The 17,974-nt window shown below is 42.2% G+C and overlaps 1 protein-coding gene across 2 annotated transcripts in view; it reads right to left on the bottom strand.

Annotated features, from left to right (window-relative positions):
- Positions 1-17,974, bottom strand: part of AFF1 (AF4/FMR2 family member 1) — a 67,597-nt gene that overhangs the window by 23,206 nt on the left and 26,417 nt on the right. For both annotated transcript variants that reach the window (XM_038134476.1, XM_038134475.1), the window contains 2 exons: positions 1,451-1,495; positions 323-409 (listed from right to left, as the gene is read on the bottom strand). In XM_038134476.1, coding sequence (XP_037990404.1) covers positions 323-409; positions 1,451-1,495 — 132 coding nt within the window. The remainder of the gene's footprint in view (positions 1-322; positions 410-1,450; positions 1,496-17,974) is intronic.

Here is a 17,974-nt window from a genome sequence, read left to right as displayed (position 1 = left end):
GACCTGCCAAACACGTCTGTTTAACACAGTCAGCAAACATTTCTGTTGACAAAAAGATAAAACTTATTTTGTGCTTCAGCAGAAATACTTAAAATGTCTCAGAAAAGCAGTTGTATTTGAAGACCACAATTACAAAAAATGTTGCTGAAGCACTTTTTATTCACCCCCTTTGTGCTTTCATTTATCTGACTACTTCTGAAGGTAATACCCCCTAACAGCCCTTTTTTATAGAAGGGGGACAAAATCAGGTGGAAACACATGCAAGAGCCAGAAAGCTCTCTTCTAGTTTATCAGAAGTCCTGGCAGAAAGAGGGTATCTTACCTTTGTTGGGAATGGAAATTTGGAAGGCTCTGCTTTAGTAGGTGTATTAAGAGCTGTCAGGGGAGGTGGCCAAGAGCGGGTCATTTCCTGGAAAGAGATTGAGAGGAGCAGCTATCAGGAGTTTTGCTGATGGGCACAGAGATTCATTTGGATCTACCTCTTCATGCATTTGGGTGTATTTCCCCATGGTTGCTACAAAAATAGTGATATATACTAACAGGCAAGAACACAGGATATGCCTGGTGAAACACAGAAAGATGCCAGACTTCCAGGAGGAATCCTGGTGCTACAACCCCAACCAGCATAGAGTAGCCAGTGGGCACCTGTGTGCAGCTCCCCTCCAGCTAAAACACTGCCCCAACAGCAGCTTCTGCAGAGCTGTCGAGGCATCAGGATTTTGCAACCTCCAGCAACAGCAAGGGAAGTGAATTGCAGAAATCAAACTGTTCCACCAGCACTTCAGCATCTCAGAATAGCATCTGACATCAAGGAACCCTCTCCTCAGGATCACACCACTGGCTTGGGAATCCCAGGGGATTTTTACACTGTGCACAGGGAAGGGAAAACCTGGACTCAGCCACAGCCACCTGGAGTCTGTGCTGCTCACAGAGGCAGTTCTGACACAAGGTTACAGCGTCAGACATGGCTTTGCTCTGCATGAGCAGACTGGAATTACAGTGAGGGAGCAGCAGCCCAGCAGCAGCGCCATGCACAGGCAGGTGGGAAGGACAGAGGTGCATTCCTGCTCAGGGCATGCTGCTGGGGCTGGCAGCACAGACACGAGGCAGCGTGCCCAGAGCCTTTGGAGGAAGGGCACTTGGGACTGGCAATCCCCTGACTAGATAGAGGAGTAGCTCTGGCTGTCTCGGATGACTTGTCAGTCTTGAACTGCACCAGACTGTATTACACTTATGTACTGACAGAAAGACTGATCTTACAACTCCAGCTTTATTCGAGGCTGACTCTTATCTTTACTTCTCCTCAGCACACCCCAAAACTAGTGTCAGCCACATCTGCTGAGTGAACAGAAGCAGAGAGCTATTTTTTTCCCCAACCATTACCTTAAAGCATGCAAAATCTAAGCATGCAAAAATCAAAGACAGGGATCTATTATTTAAGAGTACCTACCCTCAAAATTTCTTCAATGCACTGCACATCAATGGAGTTGGTTTGCTGTAACAAGAAAGAGGGAAGCAGCATGAGTTTGTTTGGTTTTTTTACCAACTGACATGAGAAAGGCACGCACTCAGTGAACATTTGCTTACCAACAGCTCAATAAATTTCATGGAAGCCCATTAGCAATAAAATGCTAGTAAGGATTAAAATCCCCATCAGAAGGGTAGTTAATAATGGACTTCTAAAATGCCTTATTTTCAAGTCCTGGGCAGACGTGACTGGAGGTTCCTGGAGGTTCCGCTGGGATTCTCTGCCTGGAATGAGGTAAAACTACTCAAACAATGCCACCAGTGGCAAATGGTATTTGCAAAGCTACTGGTGGTAAATGGAAAAGGGGGCATCACAGGGCTTTTGGTGTTGAATAAAGCTGAAACCAGTCTGACTCATCAATCCCAAAGTTAAACATCCTGATAGTGAGATAAAGATGTGGTAGACCTGGTAAAGTACCTGATAAAGGAACAAACATTCTACTGATACTACCAATAACTTATCTACACAGCTGGCCTGAAGAGATCTGACAGTCAATCACTTGATACTATAAAAGCCCAGTCACAGATTTTAATGGCAGGGTCTTCTCACGTACCCCTTCTCAGACTGTATGTGTGCTTCCACACACTGATGTGCCCCAGCCATGGGGAACACCAATTCCCTTCCACAGATCAGCTTCCCATTTACTAACAAGGCATGTGTTTTAAAAGTATCTGTCATTTACATGTCCTTTTTTAACTGATATCATTAAATCAGGCTGAAAAAGAAAACAACCAAAGAGCTGAGTAGTTGTAATGAGAAAAATGCATGCCAGGTCAGTTTCTTCTTCTATAAACAAGAAATTCTATGGAAGTGTTCAGTCATCAGAGTAATTGCTGAAAGGGAAAGGCCAGGAAGAATTTATTAACATTCAAGAAGCAGACAGTGAGCTACAATGCCCAATCAGAAGGATCTTCCCCAGAAAAAAGTAAAGAGCAATGCAAGCAAGCACCAATAAAGTCCAAAACTGTCATCCTTGGCCCTTTCACAGGAAGTCCACTCATCTGTTTCCCACATGCTGCACTATTTACATTGGAAGGAGGAGATGAGGAATGCCTTTTCCTTGCAACCTCATTTGTCTGAGTCTACATAAAGCTCTCATTGAAGCAGTGCTCATTTGACAAAGCCTTTTTCTTCAGAAAATCACCTAGGGAGAGCAGCTTCTGACCTTACATGCCCAAACAAACGAAAGCTGAGGCACGGCCAGATTAGTCACATGAATGAAAGCAAGGCCTGCAGATGTGTCCCACAGCAGACAGGAGGAGGGGACAGGGAGGGCAACCAGCAAGGAACTACCACATGGCAAGAGGCTGGAATGCTTTGTAACTCATGGTGCCAAAAAAGGCACCCCCTTTCCTCTTTTTCTTCTCAGCAGGCTTAACCTGGTAGCTCAGCCTAATTTACTTCTTAATTCAGTAAGTGGTGAACAGCAAACACATTCCTGTGCAAAATGCTTCAGAAACTCCTGAGATATCCCATGATAACACCACAGAAATAAGCTTCCCGTGAAACTGGTAAGAAATTAACATCCTGCCTGGACAAAGTATTTCAAAACTCTCTCTGTAATGGATTGATTGCAACAAATCAAAGTCAGTTTACTTCACCCATTTCAGAAACTTAAGTTTTATGAGGTGACAAGTGATGACAGAAGTGGAATGAAATTAACCTGAGAATAAGAGAATATCTGTAACAGCCAGTCTGGACCTCTCTTATCCTTGCCAAACAACCCACATCCCCCTTCCTGGAGTTCTTCCTGATGAGCCTAAAAAGACTTTGACATTAATACAGGTTTACATACATGGAGTATTTATAGTTCAATTGTCAGGAGGATTTATCATAACCCCCAAGGGTTCAGTGACTGGTTCTTCACAGGTCCAGGGGCTCAGCAGAAACCACTTTCTTCCTCATGTCAAAAAATTTAAAGGAAAACAAACACACAACACTGAACAAGCACCACACAAGTCTGCATCAGCAGCATAAGGACCTCTGGTTTTGATGGGGTTTTTTAGGACACCATTATCAAACACATGGTGAAAAGATTTCTCGAGAGATTACAATCACAGATTGTTTGGAACAAGCACAGGGTCAAAACCACACCCAAAATGTCAGAGCCAGCTGACTGCTTTGGGGGTTCTGCTCTCAGGTAGGACTGCAACTGCTTCTGTACCCCAAACTTGTGGGGCACACCGCCTTTCCCTCCATCCCAGCTCCAGTGACTGAGGACACTTCATCTTTTACAAAGCTATGCAGTGCCTGAAGGAGCTGGGCTTGCTTTTCTGCTTCCTGAATATTTTTCCCCCTTTTGTTCGGTTTTTTTTTGGTTTTTTTTTTTGGTTTTTTGGGTTTTTTTGGTTTTTTTTTTTTTTTCTTCAAGTCACATCTTGGCTGTGTTTCAGCTTGTTAAACCACTAAACCACCATTACACCACAATTACCACCCAGCAGCAAAGGGGGGTCCTTGTCAGCTTTAAGAGAAGAGTTTAGGGGAAAGGAGAAATAAAATGCTGCTGCAGGAAGAACTACAAAGCCATAAAGCCAAAGAAATCCCTGAAAGGAGCTCAGCTCCACTTAGGACTGTGGGTGTGGGAGACCAAATATTCCACATTGCTGTCTATCCCTGCTAGCTCTTTTACAGCCTTTCCTGGGAACACTGTAACGTGCAGACAGACAACTCCAGTTAAGTCTGGTGCATATTTGGTGTCTGACACTGACATCTGTACAATCCCCAGCTTGGATTTCCTTATGCCACATCTACACTCTTTCAGTATGGGAATGACACAGGTCCCTCCAAACATCGCTTGCAAAATATTTTGATGGTCATGGTCAAGCACCATCATTGGACATCCAGAATTTTTGGCTTGCTATGTTTGGTATGGTGTTTTAGAGCCAATGTTCCCATCCAAACTGATGCTGTACTTCTATAACAGCTAGTTCCTGCAGCAACAATATTAATTTAATTACTAATAATATTAGTAAGAATACTGATTTAAAAGTAAAAAAAGGAAAACAGCCCCTGAAGGATTCATTACTACTTTGATCATGAACTGAAAAGGACTTCAGGCCAAAATAATTTCAAGCATCTACACAAACATAAGAAGTCCTAGAAGTTACTTGAGGAATTAGTCTGTCTTTACTACAACAGGCATGCAGAAATGCACAGGTGCACATACCCACAAAAGAGGACAGGGAGCTCTTAATTTAGAAAACAATTTAAAATCTGCGCAGGCACTCAATTCACACTGCATAGCAAGTGTGTGACAAAACTCTCAGAAATACTTCCATGTCCTCTCCTCATGAGCAATTCCAAAATCCACACGCTGTCATGAACACATAGCTCTGCTCACGCCCCGAGCCTCGCTCTGCTCTGTTAGGGAATGAATGAGGAAATCAGGATAATAAACTAATAACCAAACCCAAACTAAACTGCCTAAGGAACCACCAGGCACACAAAAGAGATGCCCCACTGGCCATGAAACTACATGGGCCACGGATACTACAAAGAATAAGCAGTGGCTGTTTTGAGGGGTTTTTTTTTGTAATGAAGATGGGGTTAGAGAGCTTCTAAGGTTATTTCTTTTTTTAAAGATATTCCATTAAAAATAACAGCACACATTTTCATCCCACTCTGTCACATGTGGCAAGTGGAGCTGAAGGACCGTATGGCTCTCATGTGTGCAAGAAGGGGGCTGAAGCTTTCTCCCTGGTCTTTAAATAGCTTGCCTCATCAGGAGGCCGTGCCAGAGTAGTTTCAAGCAAGATGTCAAAAAAATCACCTCTCAGAGAGAGTTGGCCATGCATTATTTCAGAAGCCACCGTGTGACACCGCTGAGATGTGTGGGCTCAGACAAGGCCAGGGGCAGTCAGAGCACACAGAGTGTGCAAGGACATGGACAGGAGGTCTGGAGCAGGCATTAACTGGAATGGATACAGGCTGCCTCTCAGGCAAGCATTAAGGTGTCGCAGACCTTTCTGTTCCTTCTCATCTCAGTAATTTCCACCTCACTGCTTATCCCTGCTATTTGCAAGCCTCTGCTGTCACAGCCCATTTGGAGCTGCCCCCTGACATCCTGTGCACAAACAAGCCCCTTGTTTCTCTGTCTCCATCTTAAGTGAAACTGGTGCTGCAGGTACCCAGGCAGTGTAGGAGAGGAACAGCTACAGCGTGAGTGCATTGCCTGGTATCTCCTCCTAATTAAAACTGAAATGTGTGTGTGTACAGCTCAAGCATGCCAGCTATTGCTCTTTGCCTGATCTCAGACTGAGTTATTAGCACCAACAAAACCCAAGCAAGCGGTGCAGCAACAATGAGAAAAGCCAATTATGAGTTCCATGCCCTTCATTCTGCTGTCAGGTTTTCTTTGTTTCCTAATGAGAGCTTTGCCCCTGCAACTATCAGCAGAGAAGGTTGCCAGCTCTCAAAACCCAAACAAACAAACTAATCACATTTTCAGCTGCTTTCCATTTAATACTATGCTTTAATGCATTTGAGTAGGAATATCTAGTTTTAAATTTATTTTTTCATGTCAACTGCACAGTCATTGCCACCTGAATGCAATGAAGACCACAAAACTGCATACTTCACTGCATGAAGGCTTAATTTGAAAACAATAGGCAGGACAAAAATCAGACTAAAACCTACCATCCTGTCCTCACTTCACCCATCTGTGCTCAGCCAGTCAGAGCAGGAGGAGATCTTGCATATTAGATGCCTTCTCCTCCTCGCACACAAGTCACGCTAGCAACAGCAAGCCAACTTACTGTCCAAAGCAACTTCCCACCTGTATTTTTGTGCAGTTAAAAATCCATCCTCTCTGTGCTACAGACAGATGCAAGGTGGACACACAGAGGGCATGTTTCCAAAATGACCCAGCCAACAAGAGACCAGGCATATTTTAACCAAGCCTCTACTAATCCTGATGATGGATGCAATAATGTTCTGCCGTGCATTGAAAGAGGCTGCCAAAGCTTGAAGCTCAAACTGTATTGTTGATTGACACAAATGCATAAACATGAAAATTCATAAAGGCTTTCACACACTGTCTTGAGGAACACCAGACACCAAGCAGATTATCTGCCAAGGCTATTTAAGTATTCCATATTACAGAACATAAGTCCTACAACTATTTTCATTTTACAAACCTGTAATGCCTCTTATATTGTACCCAATATTTGCTAGAAAACAACTGCTAAACAACCCATAACTAGAAAAAATAATTTATAAACCTTTACGAAGTAGGTATTTTAGATTATGAAAAAAAGACAAAGAAAACCTGTCATGCAATCAATGTATACTTTGCTACCAGCAAATTTTCTGGTCCCTAGAAAGCACACAAAGTCCATCTACAACGTGGTATTTTCCCATGTGCACTAACCTAGTCCATGGCCTTGAATTCCCTGAACTATGGATCAAGGATATTTTAATTGCTTGTAGCTAAATGGATTGGAAACAATAGAAAATAACTTGGTTTTGAAGCACATCCTGGTGAAAATTATTAACCACAACAGCTCCCTGAGGCATAAAACCACACTTTCATTCCCAGCCCAAAGGTTCCATCAGCACCCAACTCTTCTAACAATACACAACCTTCTCAGCTCTGGCATCAACAGCCACTTGGGTGAACCTGGGAAAACATCACTGTTGCAGCTGCTGCAATAAAAAAACCCTTGCAAACCACTAGAGAATTGACTACACAGGGGAAACAGGGATGAAAAGCTAACAAAACCATCAAAATTGTGTCAAGCAAGAAAGATGCAGGCATGTAGACAAGATTTTCTTCCGATTTTTTTCATGTTAAGAAATTGTAAGGATGTGGGGTTTTTGCTTGTTTCCTTTTTAAAGTTCATGCTAAAAGTATTAGTGCTTTTAAAAGGAAAAAGGTGGAGTTTGAGCTAAAGCTTACAAGAGTAAGTCTTTGCACTGGTGCCTGTGAGCTTTGGATTAAATCAATAACAAATCAGACTAAAGTGTGTGCAAACACATCAAAGCAAACTGTATTTTAGGGATGAGACCATCCCTTCCTTGACTTCACACTTCCCTCATACGCAAGTGTGGGAATATTTGCATATATTTAGGTTTTCCTTGGTGCTATTTTCTATTAAGCTCAACAACATTTCAGAAATATAGAACAAAAAGGGACTTTCATTACTGTAACAAAACCTTTGTAGACATAATTTGTTTAAAATCTCAAATCATATGGAGCTCAGTATGACTTAATGACTGACTTCATAAACTAAGGATACAGATTTTAAAGGCCTTTTTATTACAGGGAATATTGTCTGAGGTTTCATTACTACTGTAAAGTAACAGAGGTATGATTTGGCAGCAGAGTCCCTTTAACAGCAGCTTCAGCTGTTCCAGAAAATTCAGGAAGCTGCTGTCACAGAACAACAAATCTGTGAGAAGGGAAGGCAATTTTCTCAGCAGGTTGCCCAAGACTAGGATTATTTTTCACAGGAGAAATTACTGCAAGACACATCATTTTTGGCACAGAAGAAGAAAGCTCACTCCATTTCAACAGAAATATGACAACCACAACAACAACAACAACAAAAAAAAAATAAGGAAGAATACAAAAGGACAAAAAGAGAAAATTAAACACAAATAAAACTGAAATAGCTGAAGTTTTATAAAAACCTTATATCAGATTCTCTTTGTGGAAAGCAGTAATAAGGTAGCACACACTGCAGCAGCTGTAAGAAATACATGTTTGGGGATGCTCTTGTTTGAGTTTTGTGCCAGCTTCAGGTAGCCAGATGGGCGGGTTAAGCTATGGAAAATGAGCAGCAACAAACAACACATCCTGGGTCTCAACTTTCACCAACCTAGTTCTTCAACCTAACGGAGTGAGACTGGAATAATTCCAGCAAATCAGAGCAAAGCTAAAGCAGATCTGCTTGACATTGCTTCCAGTGTTAAGTTTCCTTTCTGTAGTCCATGAAAACCAAAGCTTATTTATGGTTTTTCCTCTATGCACACTAAAACAATGCTGAGGCACTACAGAAATGTACAGAAGGATTCTGTCTTATCCAGCCAGATAATGCCTTTGAAATTACACTATAAAAGCATTTGTTTTCTCATTTGTGTTTATGCTGCTTGCTTGATGTCACAAGACATTGTAGACTACAAATCCAATCTATCAGTCTCAGAATCCACAGGAGCCTTCTAAAATAATTTCTCTGGGTTCTATTTCAGGTCCTCTGTGGGCACCAGGGTTTCACCAGCAGCTTGCCTGTAGCCAAGTTCCCTGTGGACAGCTCCACAAGCACACTTAACTCATTTGAGTCCACACCTCTCTTTTCCAAGGCAACACCAAAGTTATTCCACTAAAAAAAAATGCCACACCACCTTCTCTTCTGCTTCTGCCCACACCTCAACACAGCAGCCCAGCTCCAAGTGAAGAGAGCAGCTCCAGCCTGTCACTGCCCTCGCCGCAGGTTTGAAAACAAATCAAACCATTCCCATGAGCTTTCTTCAGCTGACACTGAATGATCCTGGCAATTTAAGCATTTTACATCAAAATACTCAGCAAACAATGGTTGTACTGTCCTGTTCCTGCGTGGGTGCCTGCAGGAAATAAAACATTCTTTAAAGATTTTACACGCTTTTCTAACCCTGAGATGGATTATTTTGCTCAATCTAAAAATAAATACACGAGCCTCCTTGTGCTCAAACAGTGTAAGAAAAACAAATTGCTGTTTTGTCTTTCTTTGACTGAAGTAGCCAAGGGGGTTGTGTCCTGGGGGAACAGACTGTTGATATGTTTTAATGAAGGATTCGTTACAAATCCTGAGCTGCTGACAAAAATTTGTGCATCTCTTGTTAGCCTCCAGCTAATAAAAATATAACAGAAATCCAAACAAAGTAAGCATGGAAGTTAAGTGCAGCATCACCTGTACATTGCCATGCAGACCAGGACTCCAGCCAAGGCTGATTATCTTTCTAGTAAATTGCTCTGCATAAAGAACCTCCAACAAGAGCACCTCTCCACTGCAATGACCATCTGTACAGCAGCTCTCAAAAATCTAGTTCTGACCCCTTGATTCCACAAAACCTCCTTACCTACTGTCCCCTTAAGGTCTCTCCAGTAAATAATTTTTAATACTGCTTAATGTGAATCTGTAAATACTGTGTCCATAAAAGGCCAAGGTTCTGTCCCCTTGTTCCCTGCAGAATGAATACACAATTTTCTTTCAATGTAAGCATTTGAGTGAGAGCAGCAAGCCACTGTTTCAGGTATTTTCTCATGTCCAGTACCACCTCATTGCAATTTATGCTTATAGATATACTTTTACAGTATTTTGAGTAGCCTGACTCAAGTCTACTCCAGAAAAAAAGCTGGTCACTGCAGCTGAAACAACAAAAGATAAGAAAATAATAACTCTGCTTGTTAAGACCATCAAGGAAATTGGGGCTTTTGGTGGTGAGAGGTATCCTGTGGCTCTGAGGATCACTTCAGATAATTAACTGCTGCTATCTCTCAGAAATGCTTTCCATTTCCAAAGACCACTTTCCCCTTGGAAAACAAGCAGAGTTAGATTTATGAAGGCAGTGGTGGCACTTGGTGCACCTCCCCTTAAAGACTCAGTAAACAAGACTAGGAGATTCAGGCTCTCCCAGCTGTTTGAAAACACCCTCAGCGCCTCCCTGCATTACCAACACTGCCAGTAAAAGTTAGGGAAATAAAACAAATTGAAGAGGCAAGCTGGAGCCTGGAGCAACATCACCAGTCCCACGCCAGCACCCGGCACATCACCAGGACCAGTGCATCAAAGGAGAAGGCAAGTGGGAGGGACATGAATAAAGGGATGCTTGTTAGTACATCTAAGGATGGTATTCCCAAAGGAAAAAAGAGAAGAAAACACATGTGTTTGAAAGGATAGGAATTGTATCTCTCTCCCTAAGAAAATGAAGTTCTTAACTCAGAAAGAGCATACATGCTATTTTTAAACTTTAATGGAAATGGAAGAAATATCTTTAAATGTTTCCAAACCATGGAACTTAACTTGCAAGGGAAAAAATAGCAGGATATCCTTTTGCTTGCAAAGGCAACTATCACTATTGTTTTATAACTGAACTAAATGCAAAAAAAACCCAACTATTTCTAGATTTTATGTTTTGTGGTTGGAACAGCAAGGTGCCTTATTATTATCACAATTATCATGTCTACATAGATGAAAGTTATCCTCCTCAAGACAAATATTGGACAAGTCTCTTGGAAGCTCCCTGTTTTGCTAAAGACAATGGGAAACCAAAGCAAGTCCTGTCCACCAGTTACCTGGTCACTCTTCAATTTGTGTGCTAAACAGAGTGACCAGGTAATTGAAAGTAGTCTAACTTGAAAGCAGCTTTAAGTTATACTTTCAGCTGTAAAAGCAGCATCTGAGGTTGACACAGTCTGCTCCCAGGAGATGTTTGTTATTACTCAGCTGAGCACGCACAGACACTTTCATCCTCTCCTCAGAAAACAGCTTTGTGCACTCAGCAAAAAGCTCACAGCACCCTGAGCTTGTTTGCCAGGTGGGAACAGATGCCAGGGCTGGACAGAGTCTTCTAGAACCTTCTTTGCTTATGCTGTTCCTAGAACAACCAGTCCACAATATTTGAAATCTGTTTATAGAAGACACTTGCCTTTGTCATTATTCAAAATGCAAGGTTCCTTAAAAGACATTTTTATCATTCCCTAAACTCTACATTAAAGGCTGCAGACGGTGTTCCCCAAGTCCCAGAAATTCCTTATGGCCAGGCTTACACACTGCAGAGCTGGCACACACAGTTTTTACCTTCAGCCAAGCGAAGCAGGAGGTGCTGAGCTGGCATTTGAGAAGTGATCCTTGTCACTCAGGTGTAAGAGGAAGGCTACAGGCCACGAGCCTCCCAGGCTCAAAAAGCTACCAGAAAACAAAGCAATGCTTAGAGGATGGGAGAGGATCAGTCCACTGTTTTTTTCCTTGTTTGTATAATCTGGAGAGAATAAATGGCTTTTTTAACATATTGAATGGCTTGGAATTAAAATCCAAACAAGGAAAGATAATTAAAAGTATCAAGACACCAACCAACCTCTGCCTAAGAAAAAGCTTTCTCTACTTTCCTGATGCATCCTAAGGACAGCAAACTGGAGAAGACTACAGACATTTCCAGATTTTCTGTATCACTGTTTCACTGCCCATAATTTCGTTCATACATAATTGCTCAAATGATGCCAATGTTTGTGAAAAGTTTCCATGAACCAATGGCAAAATACTCAAATAATTTAAAATACCTCAGGGATGTGAGCAGGCTGGTTCATAATTTGTCGCCATGACGAATAGGGCTCACCACCTTTGTGTACTGTGACTTTTTTATGTCCTCTCAGGCAATGTCCCTACATTCTAATAGTTTCACATGCAATCCTTAGACTCCTGAAAGCTGGACAAGCATTTCCCTACGAGTGCACTACAGAAGGCTGCGAGGAAATGTCTAAGGGAAGGGTAGGACATACCCAAGGGGTTACTGCTACCATAGCAAACAGAAAAATAAATACCACACTGCTTCTCCTCTTGCTTTCATTATGGAAAAATGTGCAATATAATTGTGGTAACATCAATACTGTGTTGGCAAAGAGGGGCGGGAATGGAGCTGACCTGCACCAAGGAGGCAAGGGATGTCCTTTGCACTGGTAAAGCACAGATGGCCTTCCTTCAGCACACCCAGCCAAGGATTAACAAAGCAAAAATGCAAAGAGACAAGCAACGTGACAGCCCAAGAGCACCTTCAGTAAAATGCCTACTTCAAGTGAAAACATTCAGGCTGAATATACCACACCTTTCACCTTCAGAGAACAGATGGTGTCCAGTCAAGTCTGAATTACAACTTGGTCTGAACAGCAGTGAGCTGACAGGCTGATAAAAGAAACCAAAGTATTCCTTGTCTGAGGAGGAATAGGTTGGATCTAACATACCTTTGTCTCCTGTTACACAAATTCACCCTATATCTTCCCAAACCTTTAGCATTCTTCATAAGCCACTACTATTCAAAACACAACATGCAGAAGTCATGTTTAAAAAAATGAATGTTCTTTAACCAAGTTAAAAAAATATAAGCTTTAGAAGTAATAGATACCACAGAATTGATAAAGAATCATTCCACACACAGTTTATTTTACAACAAACTTGTAAAATGCTCAGTCACTCTGCCAGTGTGCTCGTTTTACAGACACAGAAACATACTTGTAAACACATACAGCAGTTAACCTTAAAAAGCATGGGGAAGTGCTCACTCACTTCTCCCCTTGGGGGTGCTTTCAATTCAATAGTGTACTAAAACAAATACTTGCATTTAGGCTCTAATTCAAGACAAATGCTCTTAAAATTATGCTAACACAGAAACTGAATTCTTTCATCCCTCAAGAAAAGGAAAAAATAAATATTGCTATGTTGTTGCTATTGTTTCTAACTTCGAGCAGTGAAAAAGATCTGAAAACTTTAAGTAGGTTTTTTGGAGTCTTTTTAATGGTCAATTTTTTCTTTTCACTTAGTGAGGCTTAGTAAGCCAGCCAAGATAACATTTCTGACTGTGGCATAACCCAAGCTACATGGCAATCTCTTGAATAGCAAAAGTTACTATTTGCCTTCAAAGGAAAGTGCACATTTGAACAAGTCACCTAAACTGGAGTTTCTGTAAGTAATGGGAGTTTAGGTGAAGTTTCGTAACTGGTTAAAAATTAGTCTACAAGTCAAGTACTATTGAGCTCTATTTCCTTAGCAGCCAAAGCAAACATCACCCTTGTTCCTTCCTCCTTTGATTCCAGAAAAGCTCCATCTGAAGAATAGGCAGAAAGGCCAAAGTGGTTGAATTCAGTATCCTGGAAAAGAGGGACTCTCAGAAGGCCATAGTGTTTTTGATTAGATAAAGGAGGCTGTGGGGAAGAGAGGGGACAGAGAACACTTTCCAGCATCCAGCCCTTGCTGGGTCTGAAACAAGCACAAAGTGATGTCAGCTGCAGTTTGTCTCCCTGTGGTTGGGTCCATGCAAAGGAAGCTGGGCTGATGGCAGAGCCTCTCTGGGAATGCACCCAGAGTTTTTGCTTGGATACCCCTGATTGCATGCAAAAAGAGCATCTCAATATCTAATGACATTTATGAACCATTTGACCAACAGAACAAATTGGCAAGAAAATGCAACACTGCTAAAGCAGTTTGGAGGAGATATTGGTGTGTCAAAAGGAGATAAAAAATTACTAGTATCACCTTTTCCAACAGGGAATTAAAATATTCTGCTGGCTTAAAACAATACAGCACTAATTTATTGTCTAAGTAATAAATGCTCATCATTATGAAGATAAAAACTGGCATCTAAAGCTTGGGAGGGAGAAGGATGTTAAAGATAATTCAGAGAGCAGCATTGTTAGACATCAGAAAATATGAAAAATGAGACCTGAAACATCAAAGCACAGAATGACAACACAAGGAAACAAATAAGAGAGGCATAACTCCTATAAAAACAGACTCCACTGAGTAGTGTTCCAGGGCAGGAACACTACTACTTGCTGACTTCGTTTCAAAAATTACCATATTGCTGTAGTCAAGCTTTGGTGAGCTCTGGCAATCTCATGCCCTACCCAGGGCCATCAGAAAGCCCTTCTCTATGCAGGACTGTACCAGCTCATACAAACAGCAGGGGAACCCTGCTCCCCTTGATGCTGGTGCTGGCTGAAAACCATACAGCTGACCAATATCCCAGTGAGGCACCTTCCTCCTGCAGCACCCACACGGGGCAAGAGCACTCCGATCAGTGCCCAAGAAGCAAAAGCAGTACCACCAGACTTGTCATAACCCACATCACTGTGCTGATCCGTATTCCTATGGAGCATCCTTAAACTGCAAAATGCCACTTCCGCTGAGGCTCACTGGTGGAAAGTAAAAAAAAAATCCCATAAAGTAAGAAATACAACACAAAGCAAATGCTAAACATTTTCCTATGCTCAAACAAAGTAAAGAATCAGATCTAAGTCCAGGAGGTGCTCAAAGTAGCATTATGAGAGTGCTAATGTGATGACCAACGTAGGAAGATAAATCTTGTGTTTCATTCCTGAAAACACATCTCTTGAACCAGGAGTCTACAGCCAAAATAATTCAGAGGCTTGAAACAGGCAGATTAACTCTCTGAGGAAACATCTCCAGTGGCATTTGTGACCACCAAAGCAAGGACCTCCAGGCTGGCACTTACCTATGAAGTACTGCTTGGCCACGGAGAAGCACAACCACACACAGGTGTTTTAAGACTTGCCTCATTTATAAGCTTTTTCATCCTTCAGTAACTAGAGAAGTTAACTCTATTTACATGAGGCAGCCTGCAATTATTAGAAGACTTACTGAAAACACTCCCCTCTCCCTGCCAGCCCGTCCTTCAGTGACCTGCTCCCAGTCAGATGTGAAAGGCAGACCCAGACACAACCTCCACTGGACTTCACGGGGCTGGGTGCCTGCCTGGGTTTCACCTGGTCCCGCTGAAGCCAACTGCTGACCCCACCCTGGCACCGGCTGTGTGCTGCACTTACCTCTCTGAACATGTCTTACTGCCTTCCCACATGGCAGGGCAGATTTCCTGTTTTCATACATTGCCTTGTCAGCCCTAATCAGTGTCAACAGGTTATGGTGTCTTTTGTGCTGGCGGCGTCAGCCCTGACAGGAAAGAACTTTTAATCTCTTCCCTCACACCGAGCCATGAGAAGCTGCAGGCACTCCCAGACATAACTCCCTTGGCTCCTCTCCGAAAAATTCTCTCAAGCACTCGGTTGCTTAGCAATATTTGCCTTCCCCCTGTACGGTTCAAATTGGCAACATCTGTCCCTTTGGCACTTTCCACTTGTGCAAGAAACAGCGCGAAGAGTTTCAGAAATCTACAGAGAGGTTGGTGGAGGATGATTCGCATGAGCCATCAGAGCTGCTGTGGCATTTTATTGCTGGTTTATTTCAAGCCTGGATAGAAAATATGGCTTCTTCCGAAGGGGATGCACACAAGGGAAAATCCTCTTTTGCATCCGGTGGGACTGACCTATTAAATCAAACACAAGTAGCTTTTTCTGTTTACATAACTACACCCGCATGCTCTGGCTTGGTTTAGCTGAAAACCCAAACAAAACACAGCACTGACATACAATTCTTTCCTGTCAACTGGGATTGACTGTGACTTCTCCTAAGATATTGCATGCTCATCAACTGAGAGAAAAACAAGAGAAGCCAAAATGTGTTTATGCATTTAAAAATGCAAAAGCAAAATCCAGACCTCATAACCACTACTCCAACCCCAGACTGCTGGGGTCCATGCAACCATCCCAAGAGGCAGTGATCAAGGTCACTGCCTCTGGATGTACCTGCAACCCAGCGAATGAGGGGAACAAGAAATTAAAATAATGTAAGAGCATAAAAAGTACCAACTGTTTTCACTTCTGAGAGCCAAAAGGGAACATGGAAAAACCCAAGTGAAAGGATTTGTCATTGGGCACTCGGTATTACAATGAGCAGCAGAGAGTCCCACAGTAAACCTTCCTCTGGCTGCAATTAACTTCTGCTAACACCACAATGCCCAAGGGTTGTGAGAAAGGCCTTGGCCGGCACAGCTTTGGATATTTACATGCAAGTTGTTAAGGAAGCCTATCAAAAATGACAGTTTCAGCTCTTATGGTGGGGTTGAGGTTTACTTTTTTTGCCTTCAAAACTTTTCTTATCCAAAACAGTCAGAAAAAGTAACAATTCTCATTCATGTTTGATCTGCTTCTTTAGCAGACTCATACCAGCAGCAAGACAAATTGACACAATGCCTGTGGGGAAGCATGGAAACCTTTCTCCAACCACCTAAGGCACTTCTGATTATAAAAAGGGCAGCAGAGGCAACACAGAAGTAACACCTTGTTACCTGTCTTGGTGCAAAGTAAGGAAAATAAAATAGTCAAAAAAGGAATACAAGGGGCGAGGGAAAAAAAAACCCAAACAAAACACAATCTCCCTTCTATTCAGTAAATGAGAAATACATAAAAGATTGGTAGAAAGATGACAGTAGCTTAATGCTGACTACTGTGTATTTATTACATAAGGCTAACAGTGCTACATATGTCTTTAAAGATTTGCATTTTGAAAGGATGCAGAATTAAAACAATATTTTTATTTCTATTTATTTCAGGTTCACCTGTCAGACAGCTTCTGCCAATAGAAAAACTCAGGTGCCATGAAGTCCACTGAAAAATTATCTACCTCGAACAGACTTTTTATATATTTGCCATCCAAACATGTTTGTAGGTATTTAGTAATTCCTATTTACTACATAACAACCACATTTCAATTGGTGAACATTGATAAATGTTCACTGAGGAAAACACAGCTCAGTGACAGCAACTTAACAAAAGGATAATACAGCATTACCAAAAAGACTTAACACATCTGGGCTGCTTCATTGTTGCTTAGGGGCTCTAAATTGGCTGCTTCCCTATTTGCTTCCCAGTTCACAGGCAGGAGAGTCTGATGAGGCCTCATTACACAAGGTAGTAGGACCTATGCCCTAACACCCCCAAAATTTTTGGGAAAGCAAAGCCAAATCTTCAATGAGCATCAAGGGCTGTACATTCCTCCATACACTATGCCCTTAATAATGCTTGAGGATTTATAAACACTCTCCCTCAAAACAGCCTGACTGCTTCTTCCCCTGCTGTCAAACTGATTCCCTTTCACACATCACAGTCTGTGTCAATGGAGGCAATACAAGGGTCTTTGTTGGCGTTGCAGCCCTCCTAGAGACATGAAGAGGGAGAATGGCTTCAAAAGCATCTTTGTTTAGGTGCTGGAGAAGAGAAAAAACCTGCCACATGAAGAGAAGGGATACATCCAAGCTTCTTCATGTGTGCTATATTTTTAAGCCTTCTCACATTAAATTTGGAAGGTTGCCTTAAAGGGACAGTGATGACATTTGAAAGTGAAGGCTTTGATTTGGGGAAGAGGGGAAAGAACCGTTCAGTGTCTCTGTGCATGCAAAGTGAGTCGCTGCACTGTTATCCACTGTGGATTCATTTACTCTGCAGTGAAACTGTGTGTCTATTTGGCCTGGAAGGCTGAACTTTTCAGTGTTCCCATGAACAGGAGCTGTCAATAATGAATTCACAGCTGCAGGTGAAACACGCCTTAGAAATTCAATTAACCAGAACACATGTTGAGGAAATGGCTTTCCTAAGTCATGTCAAGGGAGATCACAGGAAAAACTGTTTTTGGCATGTGGCTGTTCAGTAAACTGGGGCCAAACAGTTCAGGGAAGAGGAGGGAAGAACAGCAGAGTTTCTGCCAGTCTAGACCTGTTCACTGTCAGGGTCGTTGCAGGGCAGGAGCCTCCCCACAGCTCCTGTTTCACCAAGAACTAAAGAGGGGGAAAACCTTCCAGCCAACAGAGCCCCAAGCAGCCTCTTTTATAAAGGACATCCAGCACACA

This window comes from Motacilla alba, chromosome 4 (genome assembly GCF_015832195.1).
Source record: "Motacilla alba alba isolate MOTALB_02 chromosome 4, Motacilla_alba_V1.0_pri, whole genome shotgun sequence".
NCBI lineage: Eukaryota > Metazoa > Chordata > Aves > Passeriformes > Motacillidae > Motacilla > Motacilla alba.
The sequence above is the reverse complement of the archived record's forward strand: the minus strand, read 5'-3'. Positions and strand labels throughout refer to the sequence as shown.